The sequence below is a fragment of the Apium graveolens genome, chromosome 3 (genome assembly GCF_009905375.1).
Source record: "Apium graveolens cultivar Ventura chromosome 3, ASM990537v1, whole genome shotgun sequence".
NCBI classification, from domain to species: Eukaryota; Viridiplantae; Streptophyta; class Magnoliopsida; order Apiales; family Apiaceae; genus Apium; species Apium graveolens.
The window spans coordinates 22227867-22255275 of NC_133649.1; the positions used below are offsets into that span (position 1 = coordinate 22227867).

The following is a 27409-nucleotide window of genomic DNA, read 5'->3' on the forward strand; positions in this document are numbered from 1 at the left end:
TTGTCACATATTTCACTCACACTTAGCAGATTATGTTTAAGTCCTGAGATAAGAGCTATTGTACCAATTATGACATTCCCATTATTGTTATTGCCATATCCCAGAGTTTTTCCCATGTTGCCATCTCCATAAGAAACTCCTGGGCCAGCTTTCTCCACAAAGTCTGATAGCAGGGCTTTATTTCCAGTCATATGTCCTGAACATCCACTGTCCAGAACTAGGATATTTTTCATGTTGCCCTGCAATCACAAAGACCACTATTGGTTAGTTTTAAGGAACCATTCTTTCTTGGATCCTTTGGCCTTTTTAAGTTTGTTAGCATTTGTAGCGGATTTAGTTTCAGAGTTTATGCTAACATGTTTCTTATCAGACTTTATATCAGACTTTGCATCAGAATTTACACTAGAAGGAATTACACTGACTTTCTTCAAAGAAGGTTTTATTTGATAATAATCATAGTATAAACTATGATATTCCTTACAAGTATAAATAGAATGCCATAAACTACCACAATGAAAACAAGGATTTTGTGGTTTAAACCTAACAGACTGACTCTTAACTCCTGATCTAGGAGGTAAAGAGTTTATATCTTTATTTTTCCTACAAAAAGAAGCAGGATGGTTAGAGTTTCCACAGTTATAACATTTCTTTCTAGGAGCATTAGGAATAGGCATATAATTATTGCTTTTATTCACACCTTCCTTTACATTCCTATTTGTCCTAACTTCCTTTAGCTTGTTCACATTTCTAATCTCTTTCAGCTTATGCTTATGCTGTTTCTTGGTCATTAAACCTATATTTACCGAAGCTGGTTTGTCCTGTTTTAATTTTTCAAAAGTTGACTTTTCTTTGACTTCTATCTTAGAGTCTTTCATCTTTTCAGAATCAGACACAACAGTTTTTGCTACAAATTTAACAAGATTAACTTTAGGCTTTTCAGCTTTCTTGGTAAAGTTTGGTTTAGATGACACAGTTTCCTTTTCTTCTCTATCATCTAGGTAACCTAGATCTTCTTTCCAAATTCCATTTTCTAAGATTTTCTGAGTTGTTTTTCCAGAGTTAGTCCAAGTTTTGATTATTTCCTTTTCCTCTTCCAGTTTAGATTTAAGAGATTTATTCAATTTTAGCACTTCATCTCTAACATACAAAGCCTCATCGCTTTCTTTCTGAGTTTGATGGAACATAACTAACTCCTTTTCTAAGTAGTCATTTTTGTTTCTAAGAGCAAGACTTTCATATGTTAATCTTTAATTTGTTAAAGTCTGATCTCTAAAACTAATGAACATGGTTTTCAAATATAATCTTAGCTCAGAAATATCATCAGTATGAAAAGCAAGAGTTGATTGAGGTACCTTCAATTCAGCAGCATCAGAACTGCTATCAGCATTTGCTATTAAGGTATAGTTCACCTCATCTTCAGAATCTGAAGTGTCTGCCCGGTTTTTCTTCTTTGTGATAAGTGTCTGGCATTTATCACTTTTTCCTTTCTTGCAGTCAAGAGAGATGTGGCCTCTTTCACCACAATTGTAATATTTTACATTTGAGTTGTCTCCTCTGTCAGACTTTCCTCCTTTGCCTTCAGACTTTCTAAACCCTTTCTTTTCAGAACTTCCACCTTTCCTGGAAAACTTTTTGCCCTTTCTGAATTTATTGTAGGCAATCTTTGTGATACCCTTCACCATAAGAGCACACAGTTGCATCATCTCTGCATCAACATCCACTTCAGATAAATTATCAGATTCTGTATCATCATCAGAATATGATGACTCTGACTCAGACTGTATGATGAGAGCTTTTCCTTTGCCCCTCTTTGAGACAACCACTTTAGGAGATTCCTCCTCAGCTTTAAGTGCAACTGTCTTTGACTTTCTTCCATGCCTTTTGCTCCTTCGATCCATCTCAAGTTCATGAGTCTTGAGCATACCATAGATTTCATCAAGAGTAGTTTCAGCAAGGTCATAGTTGTCTCTTATGGTAGTAGACTTCAAATCCCAAATTTCAGGAAGAGTTGAAAGGAATTTTAGATTTGAATCTTTAAGATCATATTCCTTGTCCACTAGTGACTGATCATTCAAGAGTTTGGAAAACCTGTCATATAAATCAGTTAATGACTCATCAGATTTTGAGTCAAAGTGCTCATACTCTTGTGTGAGTATAGTCTTCCTGTTCTTTTTGATTGCATCAGTTCCCTGACATCTTGTCTCCAAAATATCCCATATCTCCTTTACAGTCTTGCATCCAATTACCCTGTTTGACATGACATTGTCAATTGCACTATGAAGTAGATGCCTTACCCTTGCATCCTTGGCAATAGATGAGATGTCTTCAGTTATGTACTCACTTTTCTCCTTTGGTATCATCTTTGCTGGATGATCAGCAACTGCAACAGAAAGCTTGTAGGCTTATATGGTCCATCATTAATTCTATCAAGGTATTCTGGATCTGTGGCTTCCAGAAACATATCCATCTTTACCTTCCATATAGGATACTCAGATGCTCTTAGTATGGGAACCCTAATACTCTCATATCGACTGCGAGTTTGATTATTTTGAGTATCTTGAGTTTTGGTGGGCTTTGGTGGAGTTTGTGTTTCTGCAGACATGATTGTAAACTGGATCTCACTGTTTGTAAATCAATAGAGAGGCTCTGATACCACTTGTTAGGTCACACAACACTATAGAAGGGGGTTGAATATAGTGTTTATACAATCAAATCAATTGAGAACACAAGTATTTAACAGTAATCAAGTATATTCAATATAATAAACTATGTTACAATAGAACAATTGTTATCTCTTAGTGATGAACAATATCACTAAGAGCTGCTAGGTTATAATGTATAATCTTTCTCGTGAATGATAACACTTATAGTGTAAATCCTAAGCTGTGTTTATAGAGTACACAGTTACAAGATATCTTCTAATTGATATGGAATATAATTATGTCTCCTAAAATATATCAATCAGATTTTATCTTCTACAAGTCTTCTAGATGTCCAACTCTCCATGCATATCTTCTATTGTTTTAGTCATGATCCTCTCCTGTAAATCAGCTGCATTCCTTATCTGAAGTATCCGCACTTAAGTCCTGATATAAATCCTGGCGGCCTTAAGTTCTTATATAAGTTATGACTTTCGTAAGTTCTGATTTCCAGTAAGTCCTGATATTAAGTTCTGAAACTAAACACAAAAGATTAGACATGACATCACAAATATATCTAACATTTCCAAACTGCTGGAATGACTGTTGCATCGCATTCTGATTGTTGCTCCAGCTGAAGTTAGGATGATTCCAGTTGTCAGGATGATAAGTGTCTGGAACTGGTTGCTGCGATCTCTGAAAGTTGCTCACAAACTGAGCTGGTTCACTAGATATAGCGCATTGCTCCGTCGCATGCGAACCTGCACACAGCTCACAAACAGTGGTTATCTGATTAACACCATAGTTAGCCAGAGAATCGATCTTCATAGAAAACACCTTTAGTTGAGCAGTGATAGCCGTAGTCGTATCCACTTTAAGAACTCCTGCTACATTGCCCTGTGGCAATCTCTGGGTTGGATACTGATATTCATAAGCATCCATCAGTTCAATTAGATCATAAGCTTCCTCGTGGTTCTTTGCCCATAATACTGCATCGAGCATGGATCTTGACTGTGCTCCCAAACCGTTATAGAAGCAATTGATGATCATCCAATCAGGTATTCCATAATGAGGATACTTAAGCATCTCCTTGTAGCGCTCTCAAGCTTCACATAGAGATTCTCCCGATTGCTGCGCAAATTGAGTAAGTGCATTCCTAATTGCAGCTGTCTTCGCCATATGGAGAAATTTAGTGAGAAACTTTTGACCAAGATCTTCCCAAGTAGAAATCGAACCAGCTAGTAGAGAGTGTGACAAGCTCCTAGCCTTGTCCCTCAGAGAGAATGGGAACAGTCTCAGTTTCACCACATCCTCAGACACACCATTGAACCTGAAGGTGTCGCAGATCTCTATAAAATCCCTAATGTGCGTATTGGGATCTTCCATTGGAGAACCCCCAAACTGGACTGAATTCTGTACCCATTAAATCATGCTAGACTTGATTTCAAAGGTATTAGCAGCAATGACTGGTCTGACAATGCTAGACTGAATGTCATTAATCTTTGGTTGAGAATAATCCATCAAAGCTTTCGTATCTGCTGTTGGTTCTCCCATTACAATAAAAACCAGAGTACCTGAAACACACAACTAAAGTAAACCTTGTAAGAAAATAATCGAGTCAATGAACTTTAACGATCATTGATGGCAAGCACATAAACTAAATTAAAAATCGAGTCCCCGACAGCGGCGCTAAAAACATGTTAGGGCGAAAACACGCGCTAAAATTATACGCATGTACACACGTTCGCAAGTAGTATAAGATATAAGTCAAGTTCGTTCCCCCAGAGACTGGTTTAAGTTAAGTTCAGATTATGCACCTATGCAACAATGTATGGTTATCGTTTAATGCTAAGACAAGTAACAATTTGAGATGTTTATAACTGAGATTAAACTAACATACAATTAACTAAGAATAAAAGTGATTGAATTAACTATATGAGACAAACATAGGATTCTAACTTCATTAAATACTTCATTCAAAGTCATTGTTCTTAACCTTAGCATGAAATGATGATGACAACTAATCAGATAACACGAAACTAGTAAACGCCAACTTTTGTTGCACGAATATCCTACTCCTAGACATCCACAAAAGAGATATAAGCTAAGTAGACACCAATTATGCTTAAACCCCATATGTCTATAGAATTTGAAAACATAATGGTTTAATGCGCAAGTTACCTATCGTGATTATATAGAGCAAGTAAGATGGTTAAAATTACCTACGAATCATGCATAACAATTATACATGAACATATGCTAGCATGACAAGTTCTAAACCTCTATATTCACTTTCACTTCAATAGAGATTAACACGCTATCTTATATGCTAGCTACGCACATAAGACGAATAAGCACAACCAATACTAGGATATCAATCAATCACCACACACCAAGATATTAAAATAAATTAACTATATAAATCCATAAGTAAATATAGAACCCCATGATAACATTTAGTTCATAACCGAACTCATCGTCACCATGGATTCCAATGAAAGCATGGTATAAAAACTAGATCTTCATAAACTGAATAATAATCAAAAGTGCGTTACAAGAGTGTAAGGTTCAAACGAATAAGAAAATAAGCATCCAACGTTACAACTTAAGCAAAAAATCATAAGTAAAAACAAGTTCTTCGTCTCCTTCGTTGTATTGTGCTATTAGGTCTTCTTACTGCTCTCTCCTTATTCTCGTTGTTATCAAAAACGTCTTTAAAAGGCTTTATATAAGCCCAATACGATCTGGAGTCTGAAAAATCATTATTATATTACAATCAGGATTCTGTAATCCCAACCCAGCGCGGCCGCCCTACATACCAGTGCGGGCACGCTCGCTCTCTGACAAATGGGCGCGACCGCTCCCAAGACTAGCGCGGTCGCCCTGACCTTCTGGAAATTCTGATTTTTCTTGTTTCCTTGACTTTAATTGCTGGTTTCTTTCGTGCTAACTCCCGAGGCTCCATCCTAACACCCTTTTAGCATAGAAATAATGTAAAATCTATTCCTTCTTCCAAATATACCCTGAAATGCAAAACACTACAAAAACACATCAAAAGCACAAATAACTTGAGTACAAATCACCAATTCGAGCCTTTACGAAGCGTTCTAAGTGGATATAAATTTCACTTTTCATTTGTTACGTGTGAACTAAGGACCAGTGCATGCTTTATAGACTAACAACACTGGTTTACAAGACTTGCACTAAAATGTACTAAACTACTTTCTAAAGCAGCCTTTTTTTATTTCTAACTTAGAAAATCTGTGCAGAATCTTGCAGGCCTGTGACCATTCTTTTTCCAGTTAATCTTGGCCCTTGATCTTGTATTCTTCCAGCTACTTTGTAGACTTTTCAATCTAGTTGATAGATCTTTTGTTGACTGATAATCTTGAATCTTGAACTTGTCTGCATTCTGTATTTGAGAAACATGTCGACATCTCCAGTTTAGTCTATAGAAAGGTGACATCTAGAGAATTATAATGATTTATTGAGATCTCTGAGTTCTCTATAGATATACTTAACTTGTCGAGATCTCTAAATCCTTGCATGTGAAATGGCTTGTCGATATGTCCGGGATCTCTACATGTATAAATAACTTGTCGATATCTATGAGATCTCTATATACACATTTTGACTTATCGATATCTCCGAGCTCTCTATATGAGAAATTGACTTGTCGATATATCCAATTTTTCACATCTTTATTTGACTTGTCGATATCTCTGAGTTCTCTACATGCAGAAATGACTTGTCGATATGTCCAGTTCTCTACATCTTCATTTGACTCGTCGATATCTCTGAGACTTCTCTATAAGCCATTTTGGACTTCTCGAAAAGTCATTCTGCACTTCTCGATATAACTTGATCTGTGACTAGTCGATATATTCACTTAGAACATTTTTCATAGAACACCTTTATTCAACTCCAAAATTCTACATTTTTCTCTGAGACATGATCATTACTTGATCTTCTTCCAGAGTTTATTTCTTAACTTGAATCTGTTCACATAAAATCCTCCAGTCTACTCTTCTAACAATTTTACAAACTCAAGTAATACAATATAGAATACAAAATTGATTATCAAACAACTAAATCTTAGGGTTGTCAATATGACTTAGTATTGTTATAGTACATGCATGTCTTGCACAACAAAGGACGCTAATCAAATTTCTGTAAAATTAAAAAACGCAAAAATTGACTTTTTCAGTTGAAGGACCTTAATAACAAATGACCTGTAATTCAAAGACGTATGAATAAATTATCCCATTTTTTAATACATCACATGAAAGCTCATCTTTTATATGTATTTGTTCATGAACCTATCGATATATATATAATAATAGATTACATATGACTGTTAATACTTCCAAGTACGTATTCACCTAATCTAGGTGAGTATAAAGAGATTTTTAACGTGAATGCGGGGATATTATTGTAATTACAGAGTATAATTAAAAAATTAAAACACATTGTATATTTTTATAACTCTCATTTAGGGATATTTTTTTATTAAAATAATATTATTCATGATTCAAACTACAGTAACTCCAAGAATAATATGCTTGCATGAGCCAGGAGTATAGTTAGACCCGACAATGTTTCGGGCCGTGTACAAACGTTCCGTGCACTTTTGTATTTTCGTGTACCAAATCTTAAACCCGTATCCGACCCGGATTTGTATTTGTATACCAATTTGATGACACTAACTTGAAACTAATATATTCGTGTTTACACGTTTTAGTACACTAAAGTATACTTATTATATATGAAAAAATTAATTGTCAAAAAATAAAATAAATAATTAAATGGTATTGGACAGTATACAACAAAGTCTATATACAAATAAATAAAATAAGTGAAAATGTTCAAGCGTGCAACAAACTACAAATTGTTCAACATGTAAAATGAAATTGAAAATATAAAATCAATGAATTAATCTTGTCTGTTTCTTTTTGCATCCAGAGCCACGAATCTGAAAATAAATAACATAGATTTAGTTACCATTAAAATGTCTTGAAAAACAATAAATGTGGCCATGAGGAGTGGCATTTAGTACATATGTGTATATTATATAATTTAAAAATGTTAACTATTTTATTTATTCGATATACTTTCGTTACATATCGTGTACCTATATCGGAAATTCAAACTCAACACTAATTATATTTTTGTTCGTATATCAAATTTTTAAACTCAAACATTAATTATTCGTATTATTTTATACCGTGTTCACGTGTTATGTACCAGTATCATATTAAAAGCGGGGAATTTCCTTAAGGAAAAAAGTCTAAATAATGTATGCATAAAAAAGAAATGTTTTACTTCTTTATTATGAAATGTGCAAGTTGCCCCTTTTATTAACATAATGGAAACATCCCGTACAAATAAGAAATATATATTATATCAATAAATAAGTAAGAGTTAAGACTTCAAGACTAGTAATCTGGAATGTCAATGGAAGCTGATTACCTCCACTAGAATGCAACGACTATATAGTATAGTAAATATGTGTATTTTCCATGTGCTATTGTCAAGTGTACATCATATTTGGCATTTAAAAATACTTCATGTCGTTAATCTTGATATAATTATGTGATTTTATTTACGCAAATTGACACCGAAGATCCATACATTACACTTGACGAAGAAGAGATATTACGTGCAGCAGCAATATTCACATTCACCTGCTCTCCCTAAAACTGTACCTAATTTACACGCACAACAAGTACATGCCTTGTATCGAATCAAACTCCTTTTTTGTTAATAATTATCGAACCTCTATTTATAATTTGTATAGCTGATTTTTGTGAAACCGGTGTTGGGCCGAGCAGGCGTGGTCGGGTCCAACCACATGCTCATACGCACGCTGGTGTGGGGAAAACAGTTGACGAGTATGCATGTTGATGCATAAGGCCAAAAGGAAGAAAAGAAGCAGAAATGATTAAAACAAAAATGGTGTTGATTTAAAGTACGTAGGCACATGCATAAAGTGAAATAAGGAACCACATGCCCTAACCTTAACCTTATTAGGCCAACCAATCACCAACTACATGAGTAAGTTGTAACCCCTATCTCAATCTTATCATACTAACCCCTTCTTCCAGGCAACATTACCTGCCTCTCTTGTGATCGCCAATTATTTGACCTCACACTACTTCTTGGATTATATTCTTCACTGTTAATTGTCATCTAATCTCTTTCTCCAAATGTTTCAGGTACCTGTCTCTATTTGCAATTACAATGTAACTCCAGTCAAATCGTTCATTTTTTTAATTGTTGTGTTCCACATTTTTATAAACAAATCGAGCCTCAAAACTGTGTTCGACTTCACCATTGAAAATATATTTATTTTTTTTACATGAGATATGATTTTTCAATCAAGTATTTAAGATTCGTTATCTTACATTTTTTTTTTTATATTTAGGATGTACGCAGATGTATTAAAGGGCTTGCAAAAAAGAAAGACGTTTCAGCTACAATTCAGTAATCTTAGCCCACTATTCAGTCTCGCGGCTCAAGTTCAACTGGCCCAAAACCCATGGAGGGCCAATAGATTTTGGGCTTATCAGATAGGCTAATAATAATGGGCTTCATTTAGTATATATTTGAAAATGGGCCAATAACTGTATTTTGTCGGTCACCCCAGATTTAAGCACTGCAAAGTAGATACTACTAGATAGCTAAAAATAACATAAGAATAAGTTGTGGGTCCATTTGTGTCAAGAAAATTGTGGTAAAAAAAAACTTTAGGTAAAGAGGATTTGACGCCAGATTATGTTTTTAGAATATATATCTGAAGCTAATCTTCTACAATATACGGGCAGTCAATTGGAAGGTATATATATAAAGCTAATCTTCATATATATATATATATATATATATATATATATATATATATATATAATAGTTTACTGAGTCGCGTTTCACAGCTACCTTCTAAAATTATCTTTCATTTTTTTTATATTTTATATTTGATCTTATCAAGAAGTTTAAAAGGTCGCTCTCTCATTAAACCTGTTTATTTCAATGAGCTGCTCTCTCATTTTTCACAAATTTAATATAATAAAATATATTATTTATGTCAATAATCAAACTAATTATTTTTCATTTAATAATATAAAATTTTAAAAAAACTAAAAAAAATTATATTAGAGACGCCATTTTACCGTCCTCGACTTTTCCTCTATATAAGTATAACATAATGATATATCGATGTTTAAAAATATTGAGAAAACATATTTAGGCCTTTACTCCGTGAATAACCATCTTATATGAAGAACTGTGGAGAACCATTTTTTTATCATAGAATTTCATCATAAATTGTAATTTTTTATTTTAAAAAATATAAAATTCGATGTTAATCTAGAATATAAATATAATAAAAAATTTAACAATTAAAATTTGATAAAATTACTTGATTTTAAATTTGATTCTAAAGTGGAATAATTTTTAATAAGTGTGATTCTACTGTGATTCTATAGAACCAATTTAAACTTTTTCAAAGATTTTTTAAATAAAAAATTGTGTAACTTCGATTTTTAACTTGATAATTAATTTTTTTTTACTATATACGATGAAAAATAAAATAAATTATATATTTTATATTTCTTAAATAATGGTTCTTCACGATTCTCTACATAACAGTTTACTCCATGGAGTGCTACCCAACATATTTATACATATATAGTTGTCTTTGTAATATTTCATAAGTTAAAAATATGGGAAAATATAATATAGTAAATTGATTTTAAAAGATATACACATCGTAGAATAATATTATAAATGATAATAAATATTTATGGATACCTATTTTTGTAATATTTCATTGTCTAAAAATTAAAAGGATTTTTCAAGAAAATACAATATAGTAAGTTAATTTTAAGAGAAAAATGACATTAAAAAATTTAGGATAATAAAAATATGGTATGTTTATTTGAAGAGAAAGTAGAAATTTTAGGAGAATATAATAATGGTAGGTTGATTTCAAAAATCTTAATGGAAGCTTTTATATAAACTTTAGGATAATATTTAAGGAGAAAGTATAAGTTTTAGAAGAATATTATGATGGTAAATTGATTTAAAAAATCTTAATGGGAGATGTTATAGAAAATTTAGGAGATTGATGATAATATATTTAAGAGAATATAAGTTAAATATAGTGAATTTTATTTCTACTTTTACATATACTTGGATTTTATTTTCTATAAAATTTAGGAGATTGATGATAATATATTTAAGAGAATATAAGTTAAATATAGTGAATTTTATTTCTACTTTTACATATACTTGGATTTTATTTTCTATAATATAGGACATAAACAAGCAAGTTCTAACTTTGCAGTGAACTTGAAATTAAGATAGGAAATTATGAAGAAAGTACATGGAATTCGTGATCAGTTCGAAAATAATGTGAGAATAACCCCCGGGTCCGTGAAAAAGCTTAAAAGGAGGCCAAGTTAAAAGAGTAAAAACCTGGGACAAAAACGCTCCACAATGAATGCAAAATGTGAAGGACAGGGACATGGTTCATGTGGAAAATTAATACAGACTAGGCAATCCAACACTTTTAACATAGGAGGAGAAAAGGTGCAGTAATTTGCGGACATGATTTATTCGACACCGACATTCACGTAGGGTCCCCCATACCTTTCTTATAAGAAAATGTTATTTATGGAGACCAAAAATATGTAAAAATACAAAACTGTTCCCTGAATCAATTAAATAATTCTCAGCTGAGGATTAATGTAATAATTTGATCTTTTAATTTTTTAAGCTCCGAAAACTAAAACAAACTCAAAATATAACATTCCCCTTCTTATATTCTCTTTCTCTTATTTTTTCTCCTCGTAAATAGTAGTCTATAAAAATAATTTTCTCCTACAGTTTCTAATCTAAAATATCTATGGGTGGTACTATAAAAACAAAAATTATTAAAATTATTATCTTGTTATTTCTTTTTGCAATTTCAATATTAAAAAAAAATATAAATTAATAATAAAAAATCACAGATGCACCTTTTTATATTTTTCAAAAAATGACAGATTTTTTATTACCTTTATAAAATCGTATTTTTGAAAGATTATATTTTTGTAAATAAAAATTAAAAAATATCATATAAATTTAAAAAAGTTAATTTCCGAAAAACCTCTAAAATTTATGGGATAGAAGATAGAATTACAAAAATAAATAAATTAAACGGCATTAAACGAAAACGGAAGAAATAAAAAATCTTGGATGCGGAATATCCGAAGAGCATCGACATAACCCCGTATATGTGCAAATACGCAAATACCCGCTGGGACATTTTAAGATCTGAAAACACGTGAGTTTACAGCCCATTAACAATTCAAACGTTGGTTGTCACCTACTCACATCATGCTAGGCCATCTTCTCTCAACTCTCTACAAACGTATCAACGCCACGTATTTAGTTGAAAAGTTTCATGTGGGACCGAATAAAATATATGGGACCCGCATCATTAGTCATCACTCTACCACTACTCACATGAGAAACGAAGATCCGAAAGGGGTAGCGTGTGTAATTCAAACTAAAACATCCTCTTTCCACAGATCACATCCAAATTACTCTTACATTCAAATTCAACCCAATTCAAACTCTTAACTTAAATTACTACTATATGTTAAGAAATTTATATGGAAAAATATAATGTTGAATATTATTCACGACAAATTAATGCACATGTTTATTTCTATTTTTTGGTAACTATAAAGTAATTGAGAAGGCTCTTGACAAAAAAAAAGAATTTTTTTTTAAGTTTGTTTGTGATTTTATTATATATATATTTTTAATATTTTTAGAAAAATCATAAAAAAAATTATAAATTTATTTACGATTTTACTATATTTAATTTTTTTATAAAAATACGATTTATAACCAAAATCAATCATATATATAACTTATTTTATATATTATGAAAAATTGCTGAAATTTTATTTGATTGCGTTGGGTTGCATCGGTTGTATATATTTGCAAAATCATATTTTTGTATAAATATTTTAAAACCAGAAATTAAAAGGTCATTTTTTGCAAAAAAATAAACTTCAGAAAACCTCTACTTTTTTATCGTGGAAAAAATTTATGAATTATAATTTCTTTTCATTTTTTCCAAATTAAATACACAATATACCAAAAAATCCTTATCTCGCCCAATCACACACTTACACATGTCTAACACAGCGAAATATGTGGTCACCGCAAAATCAAAACGTACAAAAATTTAACAAAAAAAGGGGCGAAAAGTAGAATAAAAATTAAACTCCTCACGCGGTTTGAATTTCACTCACAATAAAAATCTCGAAAAATAATCTTATAATTTACATTAAACTCAATCTCTTACTTACTCACCTATACACACACAAACTCTATATAAACACACCACCATCTTCACAATCCCAACTCAAAACCCCCCATCTCAAACTCAATCTCTCTCAAATCTTTTCAACAATGGCTGCTCCATCTCCCACACCCCTTTTGAAAGATGAGTTAGATATCGTGATCCCCACCATTCGAAATCTTGATTTTCTTGAGATGTGGAGGCCCTTTTTTGAACAATACCATTTGATTATTGTTCAAGATGGTGATCCTTCTAGGACTATTAAAGTGCCTCAAGGGTTTGATTATGAGTTGTATAATCGTAATGATATTAATAGGATTTTGGGTCCTAAGGCTTCTTGTATCTCTTTCAAAGACTCTGCTTGTAGGTGCTTTGGATACATGGTGTCTAAGAAGAAGTATATCTATACTATTGATGATGATTGCTTTGTAAGTCTTTTTTTTTGTTTTCTTGATTACCCTTTTTGTGGATTTTTGTAGTTTTGGTTCTTGATCTGGGTTTTGGGGGTTTATTTTGTTTATTAATCTTTAAAAGTTTTGATTTTTTGGAGGTTTTGGGTTGAATCTTGTAAAGTTGTGGTCTTTTCAGGGTTTTAGGTTTATGGGTTGGTGTAAGATTGGTTGTTTGACTTGGGGTTGACTATTGTTGTGTGTCTGTTGGTTTGGCTTGTAAGCACAGCAATTGCATTGCTTATCTGATTTGAGATTTCAATTTGTTGTTGTGAGGTTTATTTGTTTGAATCTGGATTCAAATTTTGTGGTTTAAATTAAAGTGTTAAATTTTGTGTTTTTTCTGCTCTGATTTATTTTAAGTCTGTTTTACATTAGATCTGCATCTGATCCAGTCTGTCGAAGCCTTATAATCACCTGTCCACTAGTCTGATCTCAATTACCATAGGTCTTTGTCAATTTATATTGTGTGTTGCTTTAAAATATAATCTGTTTATTTACCGAATGCGTACTTGGATCTCACATTGTCGAACCTGGGAATTGTGATGCTATATTTTGTTCTTTTGGAAGTCATCTGTGACATTGTGCAGTTTTTATGGTGTTTAAGTTGTTGTGTTTATTTCTGAACTTTGTATAGGTTGCCAAAGATCCATCTGGAAAAGATATCAATGCACTTGAGCAGCACATCAAGAACTTGCTAAGCCCCTCAACCCCATTGTTCTTCAACACCCTGTATGACCCTTACAGAGACGGTGCTGACTTTGTCCGTGGTTATCCCTTTAGCATGCGTGAGGGTGTCCCAACAGCTGTTTCCCATGGTCTTTGGCTCAACATCCCTGATTATGATGCCCCCACTCAGCTGGTTAAGCCCCGTGAGAGGAACACGAGGTAGAATGCTTATTTTGCTTTATTTTTCCTTAACTTTCAAATATGATTCTAATGCCTGATTTTAAACTTGATTCTTTTTCAGGTATGTTGATGCAGTGATGACCATACCGAAGGGGACTCTGTTCCCGATGTGTGGTATGAACTTGGGATTTGACCGTGAACTCATTGGCCCTGCAATGTACTTTGGACTCATGGGAGATGGTCAGCCAATTGGGCGTTACGACGACATGTGGGCTGGCTGGTGCATCAAGGTAATTATTGTTTAATTTCCTTAACATGCCCTTTATTGCTTTTGCTCATCGTCTGAAGTCTTGATTTTTTAAAATTTGCACAAGAACTATAAAGGTTTTTAACTTGTTATATAAACACAACGAAATTTTGTTTAATTTTCTTTGCCTACACTGATTGTCTATAGTCTTAATTCACATATTTTTCATGAAGGTCAAGCATTTAAAACTGAGTAATAATCTCACCAGCATTTCAGCTGACCAGAGACAGCATCTATATACACATTGGTAGTTACCTTATGCCTACTAACATTGGACATGTGTAGGTGATCTGCGACCACCTAGGTTTGGGTGTGAAGACAGGTCTGCCATACATCTGGCACAGCAAAGCAAGCAACCCCTTTGTCAACTTGAAGAAAGAATACAAAGGCATCTACTGGCAAGAGGAGATTATCCCCTTTTTCCAGGCCGCAACCCTGCCTAAGGAGTGCACCACCGTGCAACAGTGCTATCTCGAGCTTTCCAAGCAAGTGAAGGCAAAGCTTGGAAAGATTGATGAATATTTCATCAAGCTTTCAGATGCTATGGTTACCTGGATTGAAGCTTGGGATGAGTTGAACCCGTCAGATGCAGCAGCAGCAGCAGATGTTAAGGTAAAAAAGTAATCGACATTGTTCTGCTTCGGGAGAGGGAGAGGAAGAGAGAGACATAGACGTGGAATTCTTTTGCTTTCGAGGGTAATTAGGATCTTAACTTATGAACTTCACCCCTGTGGAGGGTATTATTTAGTTGTTATTTTTATTTATTTGGATAATTATGTATTGCTATACTTTTAGCATAATATTCGGAGAATTGTCTTATTTAATTTACTGTTGGGGTTCAGGAACATGTTTCCTCCTTGATTTATGCTAATGGTTGTTTTTATCTCTGATTTTAGTATCGGAACTATTTAGCCGGAAGGTTTTCTAATATTCTATCTGAAAATGCAATGGGTTGAAGGATGATACCCAATATAGATTACGCGGGAATAAAAACATAGAACTTTCATAAACGATGATAATGAAGAACATTGATCTCGAAATTTTCCAGATATGATTTTACCGTTGATTAGGACGACACATTCTTCCTACTGTATATTTGTTTTTTATAAAGGATGTTTTCGGGAGTTCCTGCAGAGTGGAATCATGCAGTAAAAAACATGTACATTTGACAAATAAGTCTTGGGAAATCTTATACCAAGAGCATTTCAAAAGACTAGTTATACAAGTTTTAAATTTTAAAATAAGAAATTTGATATAAATATCAGTATAAGAGATTAGCTATTTATTGCTTAAACATTTGAAATACTTTTTTTAACCATATTTGTAAGAAACTTTATCTCTAGGACTAGAACATCAATGATTGATTAAAATAATAAAAAATAATAGTTGACTGTATTATACAGAATGAAAAAATATTTTGACTCCAATAATGTTATGTATAGTTGTTATATATTAAAAAAAATTATTCCTATTAGTAGAAGGTAAGTTAAGTTGTGAGATGATAATATAATAAATCTAAAATATTAATTAAAAATGGTAAATTGCACGAGTTTTAGAGAGTAGAAAAACGTATACACGTACACATGAGAGATAGCACTTATATACAATGAGAAAGAACACACATGAGGAAGAAAGAAGACATGGAGAAAAGCGGCGGAGAGGAAACATTCTAGAATTTTATATTCTTTACTTCACTTTTCTTTATTGTTAAATTGATATTATGTCTTTATTATTGTATTTAATATTGTCTTTTGTGATGTTTAACTAAATTGTTTCTAAGCCTCCTCTGATAAATACGTGTGTTAATATATAAAATCATTTCAAGTTCTCTATTTTGGTGTTTATTACAATTGCTTGCTTATAGTCTTTTATGTTCATTGATATTTAAGAAGTGATCAATCCTGAAATTGATTTGATAATTTAGGCACACTTGAAAAAGAAAGCCTAAATAAAGATATATTCACTATAACTTGAAACTGATGTTAGGTTAATTAGTGGTTAGGATAGGGATATACCTAAACATCCTAGGCGTTACTTAGCGCTTTTTAGATACTTAATTTTTTTTTTGTAAGAATACGGAAATTAGTTAATGAATTAGTATCACTTGAGATTCAGAAGCTTCTGGTGATGATTTAAAAGTCTTAGACTAGTAATTGGAAGACTGACATTGAGAATGTAAGAGTGATTTATAGAAATATACAAGTTGAAGTTAAAGACATACTTTTATTAATATGAAAATTTATATATGGTACTTCGTTATTCAAGTGCTAATCTTTTTATACTTTTATTGACTTTAATCGAAATAATAACGATGTTTCATAGTTTGCAACTGAAAATTAGTTTATGTGAAAACAAATTATTGTACAACTTGTTACGACATATACACTTGCATTTGAATGGTAAAATTACTAACATTACAACTAACACTTTTTTATTAACACTTTTCATAACAACGTATCAATTTTTAACAACAAACCGAAATAAAACTTTATAAAATTTCCGGTACTTGACTGCAATGGTTGCCTCAGTTGATTAAAGAGAAGAAAACTAATCTTTTGGTCACAGGTTCGAATCCCATGTGAGGAGAATTTATGATTATGCCTCCTGAGTCAGAGTCTGTCGCTTAACTGCGGTTTAACATGGTTCACGTGGCTTGCAGACTATTACGTGAACCCGTAGAGTTTACCCCGTACGCACCCAAAAGATAGCGGCTGCGGGTTACCTACTATTCGGGTTACCTACAATTAAAAAAAATCCGGTACTTAAATATGAGAATTTATGAAATTTTGTTATTAAACAATTTATCATATTTTAACGTATTAGCATGGAGTTTCTAAAGAAAAAAACAAACAGACATGTATAAAAGGCAGATAATTTCTATAGTAACCAAAGTTTTCGTCTTTTTTTAAAAAAAGTAATAAATAAATTTAAATTCAAACCGATTTCGGTTCAAATTCTCTCAACAGAGATATAAACATGAGATCAAATTTGGATGGCTTGGACCGAACTATTCATTCGTCCCAAATAGTATTAAAATAAGAACTTTATTTTTTTAATATAGTTTATTAGATTTAATTTAAGATATTTTAAAATATGACAATAATGTAATTATTTTCAATTTTTAGTTTTATAGTAACAGAGTCCTAAAATATAATCAGACTGAAAATGATTGCATTTCTTAAATTCAAATCAAAAAACACATTCAAACATATAAAATAACAATAACCATTCATAAAATTTATTAAACTACAATTTTTTTTGTCAAGAATTTAAACTACAACTTAAATGAAAAACTATTTAAACTGAATCATCAATTTTTTCGGATAAATTAAATCAACTTTCTTCTAGTCAAAACATCACCCGTAAATTATAAATTTAGATGAATATCATAGAATAAAAGAAAGAATTTTTATTAGAAATCTGAAAAAATATTAAAAAAATTGGATCAAAATTTGTTGGTACAAATTTGGAGCCGTTGGAGAGGGCATTTTACAAATGTAAAGTGGATCTTATCATGCTTTCGATGACCTAAACAAAAATTTGACCGTGCCCTATAACCGGGGCTGGGGTAGTCTTGGCCCGTGTCTTGGCCCATTCGGGCTTCGATAGTCTCTAAATCTTTGTAAATAAAATTTTGAAACCTTGGGGCCCAAGTATCAGCGTCAGATTTTATTAATCATTAAATTAAATTTCCTACTATGCGAAGGTTAAGGACGAATATAAATTTGACTATATTTAGGATACAGAGGCCATGCCTATATAATGGGTGCATACTCGCAAGTTAACATGTAATTATTGCTCTCTGCAAAACCCTTCTTTTTTCATCTTCATATTTTATAGTAAACTCTGTTCAAGGTAACAATCATGGTCTTTATCAAAACATTGTGGGATGATGTGCTTTTGAAGCTGGATGTTGATACAACTCGTACAACATTACCAGCACTCAAACAGGAGATTGGAAAGAAGTGGGTAATTCTACCCATGATTCAGCAGTTGTATCTTGGGCTGGATTATGGTCTCTGTTATATCCAAAATTTGGCATTGGGTTGACTCGGGTCAAACGCGGGCTAATTGCAGTCAAACTCAGTGTTGCGTTGTGGAAGTAAGGACGCGTCCAAGCCTACAGGACGCGCCTACTAGGAAAGGGATATGTTACGAGACAAGAAGAGTGCATGGTCAAGGAAGGACGCGCCCCAGACTCTATGGACGCGTCAATGTTTATGAAAGTGCTTGGCAGGCGAGAGCTTATGGTGATGGACGCAGTAGGACGCGCCTACTTTAGCAATGACGCGTCATAGGAGGTGAAATGCTGTGCGTGATGGTTTAGAGGAGACGGTGCAAGTCTAATAAGGGTGAGGACGCGCCCTAATTTCTAGGACGCGTCCTATGTTTGTTTTATGTGATCTTAATGGTGAATTCAGGACAAAGCTTGCATGGAAAGGAGCGATGGAGGTTATTTTTATTAATGTATTTGTTGCAGGTACTCTTGGAAGAATTCCCTCATTGAGACGGTCAAGGAGGGGGATGTCCGTGAAAAGCTTGAAGGCCTCCAGGGGTATGCCTGATGATTGAAGGCCTCCTCCTGTATTCAACGGGTGTCCTCGTTGGGGATGCGGGGTTTAACCTTGGTGTGTGCTTTGGGAGCTCTGTTCTTGTATTCAACGGATGTCCTCGTTGGAGAACTTTGGAGTCATCCTGCACTTTGCACCCAAGAGCTTGGGATCACCTGTCCTGCTATCTGGTGGGTTATCCTCATTCGGGGGACAGGGACGCGTCTGGCATTTGGGGTGAACCGTGGCTATACCTGCGTTCGTAAATCAAGGGAGATAGCTGTAGCGGAGTGTTATCCTTGCGCAGGGAGATGCACTATCCGTGAAGTCTTACGATTACGGACGAGCCTTGGGCCTTTGCGGTTGGGCCTCATAGTTGGACATTCCTAAAGCTAGCAGAAGATGGATATCGGATGGGCTTCTATTGGGCTTAGGAGTAAGAAGTCTCAATACATTAGACTTCTTGTTCTACGAGAACTACGTCAGGCTTGATCCCTATATAAAGGGTACGTAGGCACATTGAGAGGGTAAGAAGTTGAGAGCTGATAAGAGAGCCACCACTTACTCTGATCAATCTCAGCCTAAAACAACCATAAACCACCACACACCGCTTAAGTTTCCGGTAAAGAACCACCGTCACAGATCTTAGTTCCGGCGAGAAACCTCAATCTTTGTTGTTACCAGATTCCTCTGTCAACAAATTGGCGCTAGAAGGAGGGGCTGCTAATTAAGGTCGCAATCTTAGGAGGAAAAGATGTCTTACAATCGTGATGGAAGTTCTTATGATGGAAGTGACAGCAGGTCAGAAGGGGAAGGCGGGGGGCGCTATACTCGCCACGAACCTTACGTTCCCAGAAACATGGCGGACCCACCAAGGGCTCCGGATGTGGGGGGGACACCTCCAGTTCTCATCAGCAACACTGATATATTGGAGCAATTATATCGCATGGGGGATACTCTTAACAGTTTTAACTCAAGACTGAACACGGTGGAGCGTCGAAGGACGAGGAGAGGTCGTCGTTTCCCCCGTCACGGTCATGCCTTGGGGAAAGCCCCTGTAGTTGAGGGAGATACCCAGGGGAGCGGGGATAACCCGCGAATCACTCCGCGGCGTTTGCAATATTCTGACGATGTAGAACCTATTGTAGAGCTTGCGGATGAGGACATTGAAGGCAGGGAAAGGCCTCACCTGGGCAACCAGGTAGTGCCACACCCGCATAGGTCTGGACGTACGATGGAGGAGCGTCGCCGTGTGGAGAACGCTCAAAGCCAAGACGAGGAAGGAAGGGATCTTTCAACCTTGAAGAAGAGGCTTGGCATAAGGTTGGAGGATGACGATTTGAGGATGTTGCTGGTAGAATGGCAAAAGGAAGGAAACGCCGGAGAAGCGAGGCCCCGTGATACGACGCGTGTGCCCCCCGCATTCCAAAGGGATGACGGGATGCGGCACCGCGAGCACGAGCGTGCCCCTCCGCGAGGAAGGCCCGGGAATTTCTACCGGGGATATCAGAGGAATGGACGAGGAAGGATGGGATATCAATACGGAAGAGCCCCTTACAATGGTAGGAGAGGTGGAGCGCACTCCGCTGGAGAAGCCCCCGCCGTTATTCCCGTAGCTTCTCACAGCGTTACTGGTAATGGGTCTGGAGCGCGTCCTCATGACCAGGACGGCGGGCGGACTCAAGTAAGAATGCAGAACAATGATGAAATTCCGCGACACGGTCAGGATGAACCTCGTGTACGGGAAAACATTCAGAACCAAAATGGTAATATGCCACCGCCGCAGCCTCAAGGTGAGGGGCGGCGAGATCCTCCGCCGCACCCGGGGGGTAATCAAGGGGAATTTCAGCAAGTCGCAGAGCAACCCCAGCAGCCTAATGTTCAAATCATTCCTGGGGTAGGGACGTTTAATGTGAACGACCTCAAGCGGTTACTCAACCATCTTGAGGGAGGAAGAGTAACGGCGACAGCGCAAGCTCCTTCTCCTTTTGCTGCTGTTGTGAGGGAGGCGCAATTGCCCGCGGGATACCGGAACACAACCAACGACTTGCATTTCCACGGGAACTCTGATCCTGTGGAGTTCTTGGGGCATTTTAACATTGAAATGGATGTATATCAAGTACCTGATTTGGCTCGATGCCGTCTCTTGGCAGCCACTTTCAGAGAAGGTGCTCAGCAGTGGTTCCAAAAGCTTGGTCCAGGTGTAATTACATCCTGGGAACAGATGAAAACTTTGTTTTTAACACAATTTCAAGCCGCGGTGAAGTACACACCACCTGTTACCACGCTGGCTAATGTGAAACAAAAGGAAGGAGAAAGTTTGACTTCATATTTCAAGAGGTTTAACGCAGAATCTACTTTGGTGAGGGGTGCAACTGACGAAACGTTGAAAATATTGCTTATAGCTGGGTTGCGTGTGGGGACGGATTTCTGGAAACACCTACAAGGGAAAGACCCAGTGTCATTGGCCGATGTGCTCGCACAGGCGGAGTCGTTCAAAGCAATCGAGCAGTCGCTTGCAGAAACAAAAAAGAATGATGATACCTATAACTCCAAGGGGCGATCCAAGAGAAGGGACAGATCTGTAAGTCCGGGTTATCGGCGAAACGCCAGAAGCCCTAACAGGGTAAACGCTGTGAGCTCGCGAAGAGAATGGAGCCCACCATCGAACTACGAGAGAAGAGTCAGCAATTATACCCCGCTGGCGGCGTCCATTGATCATATCTTCGAGGTAAATAAGGACAGGGGAATCTTCAAGAAGACCGACCGTCTAACTTCATGGCAAAGCAGAGATAAAAAGAAGTACTGTGACTACCATGAGTCTACTGGCCATGACACCCACGAGTGTCGTCACTTGCGGGATGAGATTGAGGAATTGATCAAGGCTGGACACCTAGGAGAATGGATCGACAAGGTGAAGCGACGCAGGGGACTTGATGACAAGGGTAAAGATGAAAGACAACCCTCGCGGGCGGAGGATGTTGAGAAAACAGCGGAGGTCAAGTTTCGGAGGGCCGGCAGCATCAGGGCAATTTTTGGAGGACACCCTTTTATTGGTGACAGTAATCGAGCACTTGAAAGAAACGCGAGAGAAGCGCGACATCCACCGCTCACTAACATCCACAGCTTGGAAGATAGACCCCCGAAGGTCTTTAAGGGGGAGTCCGCTGATATTACATTCAGGGAAAAAGAATCTAGGTGGGTGCATCATCCTCACAACGATGCGCTGGTGATTACCATGCTTATTGGGGCAATGAACGTACATTGAGTGTTCCTGGATAATGGGAGTTCTACAAACATCTTGTACTATAGCACCTACAAAAAGCTGGGTTTCCCAGATAGTGACATGTATTTTGAAGATGCGCACGTCTATGGCTTTACGGGGGAAGCAGTGAGAGTTATGGGCTCAGTCAGACTTCCCGTCACGCTTGGGGAAGGGGCTTTGTCGGTTACTCAAATGATAGATTTTAAGGTGCTAGATCAGGATTCCGCGCACAACGTACTGGTCGGCAGACCTTGGTTGCGTGCGTTCAGGGTGATAACCTCGATACACCACTTGATGATAAAGTTCCCGACGCCAAACGGAGTTGGCAGCCTGAGAGGGTCACAGTATGAGTCACGTGACTGCTATCACAAGGCTGTCAAGGAATTTCGCAGAAGAAGGTATGAAGGGAAAGGTCTCCCATTTGAAGATATAGAAGATATTCATACAAAACCGGGTGGAGAGGTCCATGCCCACTATTTTGTTGAGAACCCCGGAAAGGAAGAAACCAATACCTCTGGGAACTCTTTTGTGATGCAGGGACGTGTTTCGAAAATCCGTAGTGTAGAAGAAGTGGTGGTGAGTCACACAGGGGGAATCACGCAGAAAGAGGTTAACGGGGAAAAGTTGGAAGGGAGAAGTGAGATTTTGCAAGGTCTCGGCGATAACTGCAAGGTTGATGCTCCTCAAAAGAAGGATGCGCCCTTGAATGAAGTTGAGGTTGATGCTCCTCCAAACGAGGACGCGCCCTCAGATGAAAAAGTAGAAATTGAAGACCCCCGAGACTTTGATTTCGATTTGGATCCCAGGATCCCTATGCTTATCGAAAGAACGGGACCGGCCGAAGACACAATATCTATTCCAGTTGATAAAAATGACCCAAGCAAGGTTTTGAAAGTGGGATCTCAGTTGGATGAGGAGATGAGAGGAGGTCTTACCCGCTTTCTAATTGCAAACCTCGATGTTTTCGCATGGAGTCATTCAGATATGATAGGGATCGACCCGGAAGTAATGTGTCACCGTTTGAATATCCACCCGAATTGTAAGGGCATACGTCAGAAACGTCGCCCAGTAAGTGGAGAAAGGGCGATAGCATTAAAAGAAGAAGTAGACCGGTTGTTGGAAGTGGGGTTGATCAAAGAATCGTTCTACCCCGAATGGCTTGCAAATCCAGTACTGGTGAAGAAACCGAATGGGAAGTGGAGGACATGTGTGGATTTCACGGATCTCAATAAGGCCTGTCCAAAGGATAGCTTCCCGCTGCCAAGAATTGATCAGTTGGTTGACGCGATAGCAGGGCATGCGTTGTTGAGTTTTATGGATGCATACTCCGGATACAATCAAATTCCGATGTATGGCCCCGATCAAGAACATAGGTCCTTTATTACAGACAGGGGGTTATACTGTTACATAGGAATGCCTTTTGGCTTGATTAATGCTGGCGCGACCTACCAGCGGCTGGTAAACATGATGTTCAAAGACCAAATCGGGAGAACCATGGAAGTGTATGTGGACGATATGCTGGTGAAATCTAAGGTGACAACTGACCATATCAAGCACCTGATGGAGATGTTTAATATTTTGAGGAGGTTTCGTATGAAATTAAATCCACAAAAATGTGTGTTCGGCGTGGAATCGGGAAAGTTTCTCGGGTTCATTGTCAACCACAGGGGAATTGAGGCCAACCCCGCGAAGATCAAGGCATTATTGGATATGAAGTCACCCACCAATGTGAAACAGGTGCAGAGTTTGACTGGGAGGATCGCCGCGTTAAACCGATTTGTTTCAAAGTCGTCTGATAGATGCAAGGAGTTTTTCAAGGCGATTAGATTAGCTGGGAAAGACTTTGTATGGACGTCAGAATGTGAAGAGGCTTTCAAAAGAATCAAGGAGCAACTGGGGCATCCTCCCATGTTGTCAAAGCCATTGGATGGGGAAAATCTAATACTGTACCTCGCAGTGTCTGAATATTCGATCAGTGCGGTTCTGGTAAGAGAGGAAGACGGGCAGCAATCACCAGTGTACTACGTGAGCAAGCGGTTACACGACGCTGAAACTCGCTACACAAATATGGAGAAACTGGTTTACGCCCTGATTCTTGCGTCAAGAAAATTGCGGCCGTATTTTCAGGCCCATAGAGTCGAAGTTCGTACAGCATACCCACTGTGACAGGTCCTGCACAAACCGGAGTCATCAGGCAGAATGCTGAAATGGGCTGTGGAGTTGGGACAGTTTGATTTGAAATATGTGCCTCGAACAGCGATAAAAGGACAAGCCTTAGCCGATTTCTTGTTGGAATTTGATTCTGAAATTGATGATAAAGCTTTGGTGATGATATATCCACCTCAGGCCGAGGAGTCTTTGGAGGAGTTTCCACATCCTTGGTGGATCTTGCATGTGGATGGGGCGGTTAACAATGGAGGAGCAGGTGCGGGCATAGTACTTGTATCTCCGGAAGGCCACCACCTGATGAGCGCAATTCATTTCAAGTTTTATGCAACTAATAATGATGCGGAGTATGAGGCGCTGATTAATGGCCTGAAAATCGCTCTGGAAATGGGGGTGCGAAACTTAATTGCAAGAAGTGACTCAGAGTTGGTAGTGAATCAGGTGAATGGGGGATTTCAAGCGCGAGGCCCGCGAACAGAATTATACTTGAGATGTGTACAGCGCCTGATTGGAATGTTCAAAGAAGTTAGATTGGAATGCGTTCCGCGGGAGAAAAACAGTAATGCGGATGCTTTGGCAAAAATGGGGTCGCAACAAGAGGCTGTGTTGTTAGGATCCATCCCTCTTGAAATCCAGGAGGTTCCGAGTATCCCAGAGATAGAAACTATGCAAGTGGATGAAGTTCCCAAGGAAATATGGATGACGCCCATTCTAGCTTACATTCGCAAGGGAACACTCCCCGAGGATAAGTTTATGGCTCGTCGACTTCGTTATCAAGCCGCAAGATATGTGATATACGATGAATTCCTATACAAGAGAGGGTCCAACCAACCTCTACTCAGGTGTGTTGAAGAAGAAGAAGGAAATTACATCCTAAGAGAGGTGCATGAAGGAATCTGTGGCAATCACTCGGGGGGTAGCTCGTTGGCAATGAAAGTGTTGCGCCAAGGGTATTATTGGCCCACAATGAGAGAAGATGCTACAAATTTCGTCAAGGCATGTGATCGCTGCCAGCGCTTTGCAAACTACTCGTCTATGCCGGCTACACTCTTGACGCCTATGGCAAGCCCATGGTCGTTCGCCATGTGGGGAATCGATCTTATCGGAGAATTGCCGAAAGTTAAAGGAGACGTCAAGTATGCAGTGGTTGCGGTCGATTACTTTACTAAATGGGCGGAAGCTACGCCACTGGCTACTATCACCGCAAAGAAAATCAGAGATTTTGTTTTCAACTCAATTGTATGTAGGTTTGAAATCCCTTACAAGCTGGTCTCCGACAATGGAAAACAGTTTGATAGCAAGGAGTTGCGACAGCTATGTGAGGAGTTGAAAATCAAGAAGGAGTTTGCGGCGGTCTATCATCCTCAAAGCAATGGACAAACAGAGGCTGTTAATAAAATAATAAAACATACCCTCAAAACCAAGCTGGAGGGACGTAAAGGGAATTGGCCTGAAGAACTCCCGAAGGTGATGTGGTCATACAACACTACACCGCGATCTACTACGGGAGAAACGCCGTTTATGCTGACTTACGGTTACGAAGCTATGGTCCCCGTGGAAGTTGGATCGGGATCACTTCGCAGAGACTGTTACGGGAAAGAGGACGCTGAGGTTAATCAAAGGCTTCATTTAGATCTCTTAGAGGAGACGAGGGAAAATTCTCAGCTAAGGCTAGCAGCATATCAGCAGCGCGTCGCAAGGTATTATAACAAGAAGGTAAAAGGACAGTTGCTGAAGGTGGGGGATTTGGTACTTAGGAAAGTGATGCCAAATACAAAGAACCCCCAACATGGAGTGTTTGGAGCTAATTGGGAAGGACCGTACAGAATAAAGTCTATCCTGTGGAAGGGGACTTATCACCTTGAAGACATGGACGGGAAGCTAATTCCGCGAGCTTGGAATGCGGAACATCTCCGAAAGTATTACCAGTGAGGCGTGGCTTTGGCCCCTTGCGTATTTCTTTTATCATTTTGATTTATGCCCAGTTTATAGGCTAGAATTAAATAAATTCCTCCTAGCCTAGGGGGGTGGTGCATGTACTACTTACTCTGGGAATAGTTGAAGGGTCATTTTTTTAGAAATAATTTCCCCACAGAGCATAGTAGCCGTGGGACTGGTGCACTTTTGACATCAGAGCGCATTATAAATAAAATTTTGAAATTTTCAAAATATATTTGCTCAATCTGCTTGGTCTCATGACGCGTCCTAAACGTAGGGCGCGCCTTAAGCTAGGGTTTTATATGAATGAAACACAAGAAAAATGTACTATTTTCAAGGACGCGCCCAAGTTATCTTGGTTGATGCTCCTTTGGACTGAATGTTACTATGATATTGACAACATAAGTAAAAAAGAAAAAGTGCTTGTCAAAGACGCGTCCTGCGGGAAGGATGATGTATTTTGGATCAAAGGTGAGGCGCGTCTTGAGTGATAGTTCTATGTGGATGTTAACTGAAGTAGTGGCTGCTAAAAGGATCAATAGAACTTGAGTAAAAATGTAACTAGGCAGTGTACTATTTCCAAGGACGCGCCCAAGTAATATTGGTTGATGCTCATAATTTAAAAGCAAAAGCAAGTCCCTACCAAGGACGCGTCCTCCCTGAGATGAAATATTTCTAAGAGAGCATTAAGGCATGTCAAACAGTTAGGACGCGCCCCGTCGCGCCTTGTGCATTGGTTAAACACACAAGTACAGTGTAGTGCCGTGCTCATGCACTTTCCAAAGCAAACAAAGACGCGTCCAACTAGAGAGGACGCGCCCACAATGGATATTTGCTTGACGGGAGTAAAAATAATAACAAATTAATCAAAGGCGACGTACCCTAAACACAA

General features: G+C 37.3%; 2 protein-coding genes and 1 non-coding gene across 3 annotated transcripts; all 3 read left to right on the plus strand.

Annotated features, from left to right (window-relative positions):
• Nucleotides 1-3699: 3699 nt before the first annotated feature.
• On the plus strand, nt 3700-3803 carry LOC141716005 (small nucleolar RNA R71). The gene has a single exon (XR_012572741.1). It is a non-coding gene; the product is annotated as a small nucleolar RNA R71 (small nucleolar RNA).
• Nucleotides 3804-13003: 9200 nt separating this feature from the next.
• On the plus strand, nt 13004-15483 carry LOC141711973 (putative UDP-arabinopyranose mutase 2). Its single transcript, XM_074514714.1, has 4 exons — nt 13004-13421; nt 14080-14330; nt 14413-14581; nt 14884-15483. The coding sequence occupies exons 1-4, from the start codon at nt 13104-13106 to the stop codon at nt 15220-15222; spliced, it is 1077 nt and encodes a 358-aa protein (XP_074370815.1). The 5' UTR covers nt 13004-13103; the 3' UTR covers nt 15223-15483.
• A 7011-nt stretch (nt 15484-22494) lies between these two features.
• LOC141713990 (uncharacterized) lies at nt 22495-24579 on the plus strand. The gene is made up of 3 exons (XM_074517540.1): nt 22495-23172; nt 23689-24266; nt 24390-24579. Exons 1-3 carry the CDS (start codon nt 22495-22497, stop codon nt 24577-24579), a joined length of 1446 nt encoding a protein of 481 aa, XP_074373641.1.
• Nucleotides 24580-27409: the final 2830 nt, after the last annotated feature.

Excerpts from the sequence above, each read along its gene's own strand:
- LOC141711973 (XM_074514714.1), top strand. The coding sequence starts at position 13,104 with ATGGCTGCTCCATCTCCCACACCCCTTTTGAAAGATGAGTTAGATATC. Across the intron at positions 14,331-14,412 it reads CCCCGTGAGAGGAACACGAG|GTATGTTGATGCAGTGATGA; the intron begins GTAGAATGCTTA and ends ATTCTTTTTCAG. Across the intron at positions 14,582-14,883 it reads GGGCTGGCTGGTGCATCAAG|GTGATCTGCGACCACCTAGG; the intron begins GTAATTATTGTT and ends GGACATGTGTAG.
- LOC141713990 (XM_074517540.1), top strand. The coding sequence starts at position 22,495 with ATGTATTTTGAAGATGCGCACGTCTATGGCTTTACGGGGGAAGCAGTG. Across the intron at positions 23,173-23,688 it reads ACGCGCCCTCAGATGAAAAA|TTGGTTGACGCGATAGCAGG; the intron begins GTAGAAATTGAA and ends AGAATTGATCAG. Across the intron at positions 24,267-24,389 it reads GGGAAAGACTTTGTATGGAC|TGCGGTTCTGGTAAGAGAGG; the intron begins GTCAGAATGTGA and ends ATATTCGATCAG.